This window comes from Diabrotica virgifera, chromosome 2 (assembly GCF_917563875.1).
Source record: "Diabrotica virgifera virgifera chromosome 2, PGI_DIABVI_V3a".
Taxonomy (NCBI): Eukaryota; Metazoa; Arthropoda; class Insecta; order Coleoptera; family Chrysomelidae; genus Diabrotica; species Diabrotica virgifera.
The window spans coordinates 27544759-27557028 of record NC_065444.1 but is presented as its reverse complement, the minus strand read 5'-3'; the positions used below and the strand labels follow the sequence as shown (position 1 = coordinate 27557028).

General features: G+C 30.5%; 2 protein-coding genes across 4 annotated transcripts in view; one reads left to right on the top strand and one right to left on the bottom strand.

Annotated features, from left to right (window-relative positions):
• LOC114332931 (transcription-associated protein 1) overlaps positions 1 to 12270 on the top strand; it is a 206440-nt gene that overhangs the window by 4295 nt on the left and 189875 nt on the right. Inside the window, exon 2 of one of the 3 annotated variants that reach the window (XM_028282721.2) lies at positions 11428 to 11465. The exons of 1 other annotated variant lie outside the window; for it this stretch is intronic. The gene's annotated coding sequence lies outside the window, so the exon portion shown is untranslated. Of the gene's footprint in view, positions 1 to 11421; positions 11466 to 12270 lie in introns of those variants that run through there. One more of the 3 variants, XM_028282722.2, reaches the window with a different exon arrangement.
• The window catches only part of LOC114332938 (NACHT and WD repeat domain-containing protein 2), a 77967-nt gene that overhangs the window by 4679 nt on the left and 61018 nt on the right, over positions 1 to 12270 (bottom strand). Inside the window, exons 20-28 of the mRNA XM_050643499.1 lie at positions 11394 to 11587; positions 7690 to 7858; positions 6900 to 7118; positions 2838 to 2984; positions 2568 to 2773; positions 1740 to 1939; positions 1149 to 1318; positions 833 to 991; positions 389 to 578 (exon numbers count right to left, since the gene is read on the bottom strand). Of these exons, the coding sequence (XP_050499456.1) occupies positions 389 to 578; positions 833 to 991; positions 1149 to 1318; positions 1740 to 1939; positions 2568 to 2773; positions 2838 to 2984; positions 6900 to 7118; positions 7690 to 7858; positions 11394 to 11587 (1654 nt within the window). The remainder of the gene's footprint in view (positions 1 to 388; positions 579 to 832; positions 992 to 1148; positions 1319 to 1739; positions 1940 to 2567; positions 2774 to 2837; positions 2985 to 6899; positions 7119 to 7689; positions 7859 to 11393; positions 11588 to 12270) is intronic.

Here is a 12270-nt window from a genome sequence, read left to right as displayed (position 1 = left end):
ATCTTCTTTTTTGGATTGTCTACTTAAAAATGACGCCACTGCTTCATTGTTTAATATTTTTCAATAAAAATTTAACTGAATCATCTTCAAGTGTTGTTCTTTAAGATATCCTTTTACCCATTTAATTTAACCCCACCACTTTCAAGGGAAAACGTTTTAAAATTATGCAAAAAAACGCAGAATTAACTATACCCCCCCCCCCTTAATTTATAGATGAAATATTCTACAAATTAATAAAAAAAATATTAGGTTAATTCCTCATAAAATTACTTAAATGGAATTTTTTTTCTACTTCCTAAAAAAAGTTGATTAGAGTGTTACAACCTTTTACCTTTCAACTGTCGATATATATATTCAATTATTTAATATAAAAAGTGAAATAACTTACTTCTTCATCTCTGGAGGGCATTTCTGATAAATATTGATTCATGTCATCTTTGCTGGTGTCAACAATAGCTAAAACTGAGACACATCCATCTACAGTACCGAGCACTAATGCTTTTCCGTCTGGAGTACTTTCAACAGCTGTAAGCTCTGCTTGAACTCTATAATTTGCTACAATTTCAGCATCAGAGGTTCTATAACAAATAAAAGTGATTAAATATTAAGAATTCTAGTAATAGAAAATATTAAAGTTTAATATTGAATGAAATTTTATCAAATAACTATAAAACGTTAAACAAGTAGGGACGAAAATATCCTTTCCCATTTCAAGGACACACAACCATGATATTTACTTCTTGGCAATATCTGTATCATCTCAACCTTTCCACTGTTTTATAACTTCCCAGTCTAAGTATTCTTTTAAAATACCTGTAATCATTAATCTTACCTAAACACTCGTAATGTTTTTCTCCCACTATGATAGTAGAGTACATACTCGTCAGTACTGTTAAATCGACAAATTATAGAAAACACACCTTCTGCAACTTTGGGTATGAAAGTTCTAAATGTTTGACCTTTCTTCAACTCTATTAATTCCAGTCCTCCTCTGAAAATATGTAAAATCTTATTTTTAATCATCTTTGATCTAACTCTAGCTTATTTAAATAGACAGAATACATGTTCATTCATTTTAATTGACAATAAAACAATATAATATGTGATTTATAAATTATTTTAATTGTTATGTAAAGAAATAATCGTACCTTGATGGAGCATACAATCCATACTTTCCATCTTTAGTTATACTACCACCCCATTTTGGAACTGTACGTAAATATTTTTTAGACCTTATGTCAATTATTGCTCCTTTATCTGTTGTCATTACAGCAACTAAGTGACCTTTGTGAGGCATAGCCACCAGTCCAGCTACATCCTATTGGACATAAATGAAATAATTATATACTTAACACATTAGCTGCTGACTTTTCGCGAGAGTGTTATCCAGGAGAGGCAAAAATATATGTTCATTTAAAATCATCAGGTTACTGTTCCTGATCAGAGTCATGCACATCTAGTAAAGTATCTTTGACTCCGATCAGAGTCACCCTCAGCATAGGCGTAACCAGGGGGGGGGGGGTTTGGGGGTTGTAACCCCCCCCATTGGGATGTACTTTGAGCTCTATACTCTTAACACCATAGCCCTCAAAGACCTTCCAGTAGTTGTAACCCCCCCTTTCAGGTAGTTGTAACCCCCCCTTAGGATCATCCTGGTTACGCCTATGACCCTCAGCAAATGTGTTAACACAAAGTTATGCCTAGATTAATACAATACAACATAATTAATACAATAATACCTTAATCGCACACATTTTTAGTGGTATTCTGTGTACAAAAGTGCCATTCTGAGCATTGTATACAAAAATGCAATCTCTGTTTGTTTTATCAGCTCCTGACATTACCAAATGTTGATTATCGGAAGTAACAACAGCTGGTCTAAATGGAACTCCTGTAATACTTCTTACAGGATATTCAAAGCTGTATACCATTTCACCATCTAAAACACACACGAAATTTAATAAAGTCAGGATTTTGTTTATAAAACAACCCTAAAACAATCTGCTTTTCGAAATAGGTGAACAACAATAACAAAATAGATGAAATCATGTCGAGACATATCAAGAATGTGCTTTTGCTAAGATCTGCCCATATTCTTATTATTTTTGGAACAATTTAATAAGGTAAATAAAAAGTATTTTCACAGCATGGGGTTTCATTTTTCTAGTACTAACAGTCCTCAGAATTTTTATTGTGGTGTACCAAGATGTACCATATTTTGAGTTCCCACATAATTAAATTCGTCTGTATCTAGACTAGTTAAAAAGAATGTGTGCAGTGCAACCAATTTTGTAATACAAACCAAGATGCACTTTCTTTCTCTAAGTACCTATTAAAAATGTTTATATTAACATTGAGGCTTTCATATTGTTCTTGTGTTACAACCAGCTTATTATCACCTAAAATCACTCTTTGTCCACGTTGGTCTATTCATCATTTAACAAAATGGGGATCTGATCCTGAACCTGACCACCCGTAGGACCTGATCTTCTTTTTTAATGTTACATCAGAAACAAAATAGTATATTAAGTAAAATATTGTGAAAATATTTTATTAGTAAAACCTACTTGGTATTTCCCTTACACAAACTGTAGCTACAGTTCGGACACAATCTGTTCCTGGAGGATTACTGGGTTTTGATATTGAAATAATCTTTGTACCACTATCCACAAGAGTTAACTGCCTGATTCCAGGTTGTTCTTCTTTAAAGATCACTTGTTGAGTGAGTCTTAACCATATTAAAATATTTCCAGACTCTGCTGACATTATGTACCTAAAATATTGTTAAATAAATCACTTGAAAGATTCTGGATGAATTCTGTTATATTCATACTTACTTTCCATCTGGAGTAATGATTGCTTGGGTAACTATAGCACCCAAAGGACTGTCTGCCAATTTTGCGGTTAGTTTACCTACTCGAAGGTCCCAAACACCTACACAATTTCTGGTAGCTGTTACAGCCAAACTTAAATTATCTGATAAGCTACAAAATAAAGCACATCAAAAATCGACGAAATATACTGATAAAGTTAAAAGCAGATATTACTTTTATAAAATAAAAAGTAAAGACCCATAAACTTTTATTAAATAGACATTTTAGCATAGTATGGCTATGCATTTTGGAATAGTGTAGCATACTGGCTACATGAAAAGACTATTCCAGGGGAAAGTCAAGATATGACTTGATTTTTTCTTATTGGTACACTCTTCATATGAACGTATGTGAAGATTCATTTCAATCTGTTAATTCATTCTTTGTTTACAAGCCATTCAGTACCAACGTGTCACAGTATTTTTTGCAATGAAAATAATTAAGCATCATGCAATAATTGAATTTTTATTTTTGGAAGGTTTAAAAGTAACGGAAGTTAATGAATGAATGTTGAATGTGTATAAGGACTCTTCGTCTTCAATTAGTATGGTAGAAGGATGGGTTGCTGAATTTAAACGTGGTCATACAAGCCTTGAAAAAGATCCACGTCAAGAGTATCCAAAAACAGACACAAACAGAAACAGTGGAAAAATACAGGATTTCATATTGGAAAATCGTCGAGTGACTAAAAGAGATAGGAGAAGCCCTAAGCATCTCAGTGGTCAGTATAAGCAATATTTTGACTGAAGTATTCCGTTGCAGAAAGCTATGTTTGCAATAGGTGCTGCGTTCGTTAACGATGAAACAAAACACATTCATAGTCATACTTTATTGATCCTTTAAGAAATTAAAAAAAATGTATAGGATACGTCACTACAGAATTCAGTATAAAAACATTAATGTGTATAATACAATATTCACAGTGTAACAAAATTGACAAAACATTAAATATATAAAATAACATTTTTACATGTTAAATATGTAGCTACTGCAGTTTGTTCTCAAGATATTCATTTATAGAATAATATGCTTTTCTTAAGAGTAAATCTTTAACATTTTTTTTTAAATCTAGTGGAAAGTGGTATTTATTTCACAGTTTTTGGCAAATGATTGTACAAGGTCAGTCCCATATATCTGAAGCAATTTTGAAATTTCGATGTTCTGTGTTTAGCAACTCGTAAAGATTCAGCACTTCTTGTATTGTAATAGTGATTGTCTGAATTTACTGGAAATGTATTGATTTCCTCTTTTACATAAAGTAAACATTTATAGATATACAAGGTGTCCCGAAAAGATTGGTCATAAATTATACCACAGATTCTAGGGTCAAAAATAGGTTGATTGAACCTCACTTATTTATATACAATAGTGCACACAAAAAAAGTTATAGCCCGTTGAAGTTACAAAATGAAAATCGATTTTTTTTTCATATATCGAAAACTCTTAGAGATTTTTTGTTAAAAATGGACATGTGGCATTCTTATGGCAGCAACATCTTAAAAAAAATTAAAGTGAAATTTGTACACCCCATAAAAATTTTATGGGGGTTTTGTTCCCTTAAACCCCCCCAAACTTTTGTGTACGTTCCAATTAAATTATTATTGAGGCACCATTAGTTAAACACAGTGTTTTTAAAACTTTTTTGCCTCCTAGTACTTTTTCAAGGCAGTGTTTATTGAGATATTTTGAATATTTGTCGAATCCACCACATATTTGTGTATATGGTTAAGTACGATTATAGAGACCTGTTATAATCTGAAAATTTATTTATAATGGACATTTTTGGGTATATTTTGAAAAAGAAGCCACATCTCGATAAAAACTAACTTATCAAAAAAAAGTCTAAAATGCAAAAAAAGTTTTAAAAACACTGTGTTTAACTAATAGTACCACAATAATAGTTTAATTGGAACGTACACAAACATTTGGGGGGTTTAAAGGAACAAAACCCCCATATAATTTGTATGTAAATATATTAAAAAAGAAGCCGCATCTCGATAAAAACTCGCTTATAGAAAAAATACTAAGAGGCAAAAAAGTTTTAAAAACGTTGTGTTTAACTAATGGTACCACAATAATGAATTAATTGGAGCGTACACAAAAGTTTGGGGGGGTTTAAGGGAACAAAACCCCCATAAAATTTTTATGGGGTGGACAAATCTCACTATAATTTTGCTTGAAGATGCTTCTCCCATGAGAATGATATATGTCCATTTTCAATAAAAAATCTCTGATAGTTTTCGATATATTAAAAAAAAATCGATTTTCATTTTGTAACTTCAAAGGGCTGTAACTTTTTTTATGAGCACATTTGTACTAAGGTAAGTTAGGCTCAATCGAACTATTTTTGACTGCAGAATGTCTGGTATAATTTATGACCAATCTTTTCGGGACACCCTGTATAGGCAGTAGAAAGTTAAAGTTTTATGTTTAATACAAATTGGTTTACGCGATTGTTGCTAATCCAAATTAAAAATTTTACAGATAATTTTTTTTTTGGGTAATGAACACTTTGTTACTATCTACTGGATTCCCCCACAAAATTACATTATAGCACATGTCGTGGCTGTAAGCAAGGCTATATAGTAAACGTTCATTAATGCCGAGATGGGTAGTGTGTTTTTAATTCTAGATATAGAATAAAAAGCTTTATTCAATTTCATGTTCACTGAATTCACTTGTTCTGACCATTTGAGATTACAATCAATGAACACACCCAAAAACTTTGTAGAGTGAGTGGAAGATAACATATTGTTTCTATCATGGATGGTTAAGATACTAGTCATTGGTAGATGAGTTGTATGAGTGAAAATAAATGATTTCCGTCTTGTCAATGTTTAATATTAATCTGTTGGTATTACACCAGCGTATAAAGCAGTCAACAACAGTCTTTATTGTCATTTTTAATTCCTCGAGTGTACGTGCAGAGACTATTAACGAGGTATCATTAGTAAATATTGATATTATAAGTGCCCTTATGTGATCTGGTAGGTCGTTAATAAAAATTAGGAATAATAATAGTCCCAGCACGGATCCCTGTGGTACTCCTTTATTTGTCGTGTATGGTTCTGAGCTTGATTCTTTAAATTTAACAACACTCTTCCTGTCACTTAAGAAATTTATTACCCATGCTAGAAATATCCCTCTAACGCCAACGTTATATAATTTATTGCGAATAAATGTTATGTCTAAGCAGTCAAAAGCTCGTGATATATCAAAAAATAGTCCTGCCACGTGGTTTCTACTATCTAATTCATCATAAATACGCTAAAACAAGCTGCATGCCGCCGTGAGTGTCGACTTTTTTGGTCTAAATCCGTGTTGGTTTGGAGTTAATAAATTGTATTCTTCTATAAAATTTAACATTCTGTTGTATACAACCTTCTCTATTACTTTGGAAATTACGCTAAGGACAGGTACTGGTCTATAATTTGAAATATCATGAGGGTCATTCTTTTTGAAGATTGGGTCATTCGAATGCAACTTTCTCAGCAACATATAGAGTGTTTTGGAAAGCTGTGCGTTCGAATTTTGTGCGTTGCTTCATCACTATGGATGAGACGTAAGATGAGACTTGGGTCTATCACCATTATCCTGAATCAAAACAAGAGGTTAAAGAGTGGTATGAACCTGGTTCTATGGCTTAGAATTAGAAATGAGTTTGTGTCCAGAAATCAGCCAATAAGGTGTTAGCATCAGTTTTTTGGGATGCAAAAGGAATTTTGTTTGTGAATTACTTATAAACTGATAAAACAATAAATTTTTAACGATATTGTAACTTTTTAGACCAATTGAATTAAAAAATTCTCGAAAAAGACACGGTTTGCAGAAGAAAAAATAAGGACAATGCACCATGTAATATGAGCATTTTGACAATGGCTAAAATCCATGAATGAAAGTTTGAATTGTTGGAACAGCCACCGTAGTTACCAGATTTGACCCCTAGCGACTTTCATCTGTCATCAACTTATTAAACAGCCTATTACAATACTATCATAAAAGAAATTTATATATTGTTTTGTTTACCTTATAGAATCTACTTGTAGTTCATGTCTGTCTATCACATGGACTGTTTCGAAAATATTGTTTATGTTCCATACTTTTGCCGTTCGATCTATAGAAGATGTAACAATGCTGTTCCAGTTACCTACGGTCAATGGTTCCAATTGGATTATACGTCCAAAATGTGCATCCAAAACCTTAACCAACTTTTTTGTTTCCATGCTCCACACATATAGATTTTTTCTAAAAGATATCACGCAGAACATGAAATTTAAGAGCGTAGTCGCAAAACTTCGGACCAATGCTTTATTAATGCATTCAATAAATATTTTTAAAAACTTTGAACGCATAATGAAAGATTTCATTATTACCGAGTGCCGAAAGTCCCTTACTGCCGGTTTCACAAAGTAAAGTTAAGAGATAACCAGAGGTTACCCCAATATATTATACTGGGGGAACCTCTAGTTATCTCTTAACCACAAGTTAACTTTACTTTGTGAAACCGGCCGTTAGAATAAACAAAAAGTTTCTTTTGAATGATTTATTTAAAATTAAAAATCACACTAAATTTTTTATCTTTTTTTCACCCCTGTAACTTGTTAAAATAAATATTATAGAAGTTTTGAGGGACTTTCGGCTCTCGGTAATAATGTAATCTTTCATTCTGCGTTTAAATTTTTAAAAATATATACTTATTAGTTTTCTCAGGATTCGAAAAAAAAATGAATGCATTTAAAAAACATTGGCCCGAAATTGACATTTATGGAATGTGTTCGTGTAAAGGCATAAAGCTAAACATTAGATTATCCCTCACCTCACTCCTGCAATGGCATAATTCTTGTGTGCACTCAAAGTTATAGAGTTAGATTGTGACATTTTTGTAGTGATGTTTCTTGTACCGTATGGAAGACTTAAACTGACTACATTTTCGTAATTTCTTTCTTCATTAAAATCCCAAATAACAAATCCATTATTAGTTGTACCTTAAATAAAAAATCTAAACGTTAAAATTAAATAATTATTTTACAAAGTTACTCGTTAAGATAAAACAAAGTTGAATAACCATTTTCAATTTCTTTGCAAAACGAAAATACAGCCGCATCATATTCTAGTCCAATCAGAGAGTGCAGCAAGCACCTCTACCGGTTTCGAAACTTGTTAGTCTCTCATCAGGAGGCACATATGCTGCTCTCTCTGATCCAACCAAAACAAACCCCGGCGTGCAGTCACGGATTGCAACGAACGAAATGGCATAGATGCCCTAGCGGCAACTGTTAGCAAAAGACTAAGTTTTCACTCTAATGGCATATAAAACTACGTAATGTTACTCTATACTTTTTTTTATAAAACAAAGTGTTCGTACTCCCAGAATTCATTTCTGTTTCATTTTTTACTTTCTATGCGAATAAAAAATAAGACAGCGCAATTTTAACCCAACCCGCTTCCCCTGCCCCCTCAAATGTAATTTTTTCGGTTTTATTAGTTTTTTCGGTGGGTTTAGACATAGTTGAGGCTTTTACAAAACTTGTTTATTTTTTATAGACATATGTAGGTTGAGTATACATCATCTAAAAATGTATTTTTTTTTTCGACAAGAACGTATAACTTTTTTTTGGTGATGGCTGCTGGTTTATTTTTTTATTTTGTGTATTTTATCAAAAAATATAATTTCCTAATGTTGTTCTGAAGCTATTTCCTTGTGGCATTTTTATAATCAACTATTTCCTATTTTCTCCAGATTTTTTCCGTAGGTGCGCCGGCCTCAAATTTTTTTTTGTTTTTGTGGGGATTTTCCCCATTTTATAAACTTTAAAGTAAATTCTTGAAAAACCAGTTTTTCGTGTTTTTAAAGTTATATTTCTTTAGGCGCGATTGAGGATGAAATTTTATTAATCTGCGCGCATGCGCACACAGACAGTATGGAGTTCGTTACTAAATGTTTTAATTTATGTATTTATCAGTCCTGGGCCCGGATTACGTACACTCGATACGCATCGTATCCGCCATGTTTTCCCATAAGGCGCTACAGTAAAACATGGCGAATACGATGCGTATCGAGTGTACGTAATCCGGGCCCAGAAAAGGTGTGGAATGGATATATGTATTAGTGTTTTTAAATATATTTTTCTATAAACGTGTTAAAAATGCAATTTATAGCACTCCATAGGAGCGTTAAAAATGCTACTTTAAAGCACCAGTGCTTTAAAAATTTTAAGGCACTGCAGTTAAAAGTGAATTGTCAAATTGTGAAACGTCAAAATATTTATATTTAATTTATTAACATTAATATTAATAATACAACTTGCGCAATTTGAAAAAGGTGGTTTAAAAGGTTTTTTTTTAATTTAATTTAAACTGTATTATTGCATTTTTAACACGTTTGTAGAAAAAACTATTAAAATTTGTTAGAAAGTAAAGTAGATGTTATTCTGTAGTTGTTATGATTTACGTATTGACAGTATAAGTAGGCAGTTTTGATGTAATGTCAAGAAAAATATAAAAATGGAATGTCAGTCAAATTCAAGTAAAAGTTTTTGTAGGTATTTGTATTGTCCTGCAATTGAGAATGAATAAATTATAATTGTTGATATACAGTCCCTGGCCATATTATTATGACCACGTATGAATTTTTACAAAAATTAACTATTCCGCTAGGTAAGTTTTGTTTAAAATATTATTTTTAAATTTAGTTTTGTTATGCAATGTTAATATTATGCATTAACTATAATATATTTAATAATAAACAACAATAAAATATTTGAAAAAATTACATATTTATATATTTTTTAATAAGTTGTTGAACTTCTGACCTTAATCAGATGGAAAATATTTGGGAGCTTCTACAACGAGAAATTTCCGATGAAAAGGGCACTAGCGAAATTGTTTTGATTAAAGAACTAATATATCATTGAAACCACAATGACAAATTAAAGCAAAAAAAAAAATTAACTGCATTCAAAGTATGCCAAAACGGGTACTAGCGGTAATCAAAGTTAGAGGGGGCTCAGCAAAATATTAAAAAAATGTAAATATGTATGTGATATTTTCAAATGATTTATTGCTGTTTATTATTAAGTGTATTATATTTGATAATAAACACCAATAAAACATTTAAAAATATCACATATTTTTATTTTTTCAATATTTTGTTGAGCCCCCTTTAACTTTGATTAGCGCTTGTATCCGTCTTGACATACTGTGAATGCAGCTAAATTTTTTTTGCTTTAATTTGTTATTATGGTTTCAATGATATATTAGTTCTTTATTGAAAATAATTTCGTTAGTGACCTTTTCATAGGAAAATACTCGTTCTAAAAGCTCCCAAATATTTTCCATCTGATTAAGGTCAGAAGTTCAACAACTTATTAAAAAAAATATAAATATGTAATTTTTTCAAATATTTTATTATTGTTTATTATTAAATATAATATAGTTAATGTATAACATTAACATTACATCACAAAATTTAATTTAAAAATCATATTTTAAACAAAACGTACCTAGTGGAATAGTTGATTTTTGTAAAAATTCATAGGTGGTCATAATAATATGGCCAGGGACTGTATAAGACGTTTGTAGAAAAAATATTTTATGATATAGGTGTTAAAAAGTACATTTTTAAAGCACTCATGTGAATTGCAGAATGAGAGAAGTGAATCTTTCACATACGTACCTTAAAATTGTGCTTTTAATATTTATATCATAAATAACTATTATTATAATTTTTGTGTATTTGGACTTGTCTACCTCGGGAATTAGATAAGTAATATTTAAAGTATTTTATAATTCACTTCGTATGTTTGTCACTATGTCTGAGAAATCTTGTAGATCGTATAAACAAAAGGGTATAGCTCAGTGGTAGAGCGTTGGGCTGGAGATCAAGAGGTCCCCGGTTCAAATCCTGGTGTTTTCTAATCTTTTTTTAATTTTTGGTATTGTTTTAATAAAAAATTTTGGAAAGTGGTAAGTAAAAATTAATTTAATCTTTAAATAAAATACAAATAAACTGACCGAAAGTATATTTATTTCATTGAAATCATATTTAGAAGTATAACTTCTTACGTGCGTAGAAAGTACACACACATTCTTTTTTTTTAAGGTGGCTCACGTTACCTACGAAAATATCTAAAAAAATCAGATCAAGTACACAAAATAAAAAATGACTAGACCTCCAATTTCAAAAAAAGTTATCAGCTTTTTTCAAAAAAAAAAAAAATATATTTCTTTTTGTGTACACTCAAACTACGGATCTATAAAAAATAGAAAGTTTTGTAAAAGCCACAACTATTGTGAAATTTGTTACAATTTTAAATTGACTGCAGCCCACTGAAAAAAAAAAACAAAAAAAAATGAAAAAATTATGTTTTTGTTGATATGAGTAGAGGGTGGTGGGCTAAACTTGTGCTGTCCTATTTTTAAATCACATAGAACGTACAAAAATGAAAAAATTAATTACATATGTATATATAATTAAATTAACAAAAAAATTAATCAAAAAATATATATTTTTAGTCTTACCAAATAATATATTGTCGTGTTTGTCCAATTTCAGCTGTAAAATAGCCTCAGTATCGTCATTTGATGTTCTCGGTAAGTCCTCTACTTTGTACCATATTTTTGATTCTGTATTTTTTTCATATTTCGAAACTAGATAGGTATCTGGTGTAGTGCATGTATACAAAACAGATTTATCTTTTACAAATACAATCGCACTAAAAAAGAGAATACAAAAATATTAAAATTTACGTTAATTATAAAAAAACTTTACCGTGGAAACCTTTTTGCTCTTATTTTAAAAATTATAAAAAACGCTGGAACAAGTCAACTTTTAAATTCAAATGTGCGCTTTTTAAATATTAATTTAAATGTATTTAAATGGGCGATTCACGCAAACATAGCATAACCCATAAGCTTTATTTGTAATGGAACACCCTGTATATTTTTGTTTTTAAAAGCTACTTATCAACCTGAGCTCAAAAGGGGCTATTATAAATAATAGAAGGCAAAATTTTGAAATGATGTTTAATTTTAGTCAAGACATTACACACAAAATTTTGAAAATAATAATTCATCACACTTTGTATAATAGTATTTTTTTAAATTAGCTAAATAGACATATTATTTTATAAATTAAGTATCAATATATTGGGCATAGTTTTGCATTTAAGTTCTTGACGAAATTTATGCATATTTTCCAAATTTGATCTTATATTATTCATAATATAGTTTTTTTAAACGTATATCTAGTCTATATTATATTTTATGTAGACCTTACATACAATATAGTTTTTTTAAACAGGTTGTTAAACTTAATCAGTTTTAAAAACATAAAAATATACAGGGTGTTCCATTAAAAACAAAGAAGATGAACTATGCTACAGTTGTATGAATATCC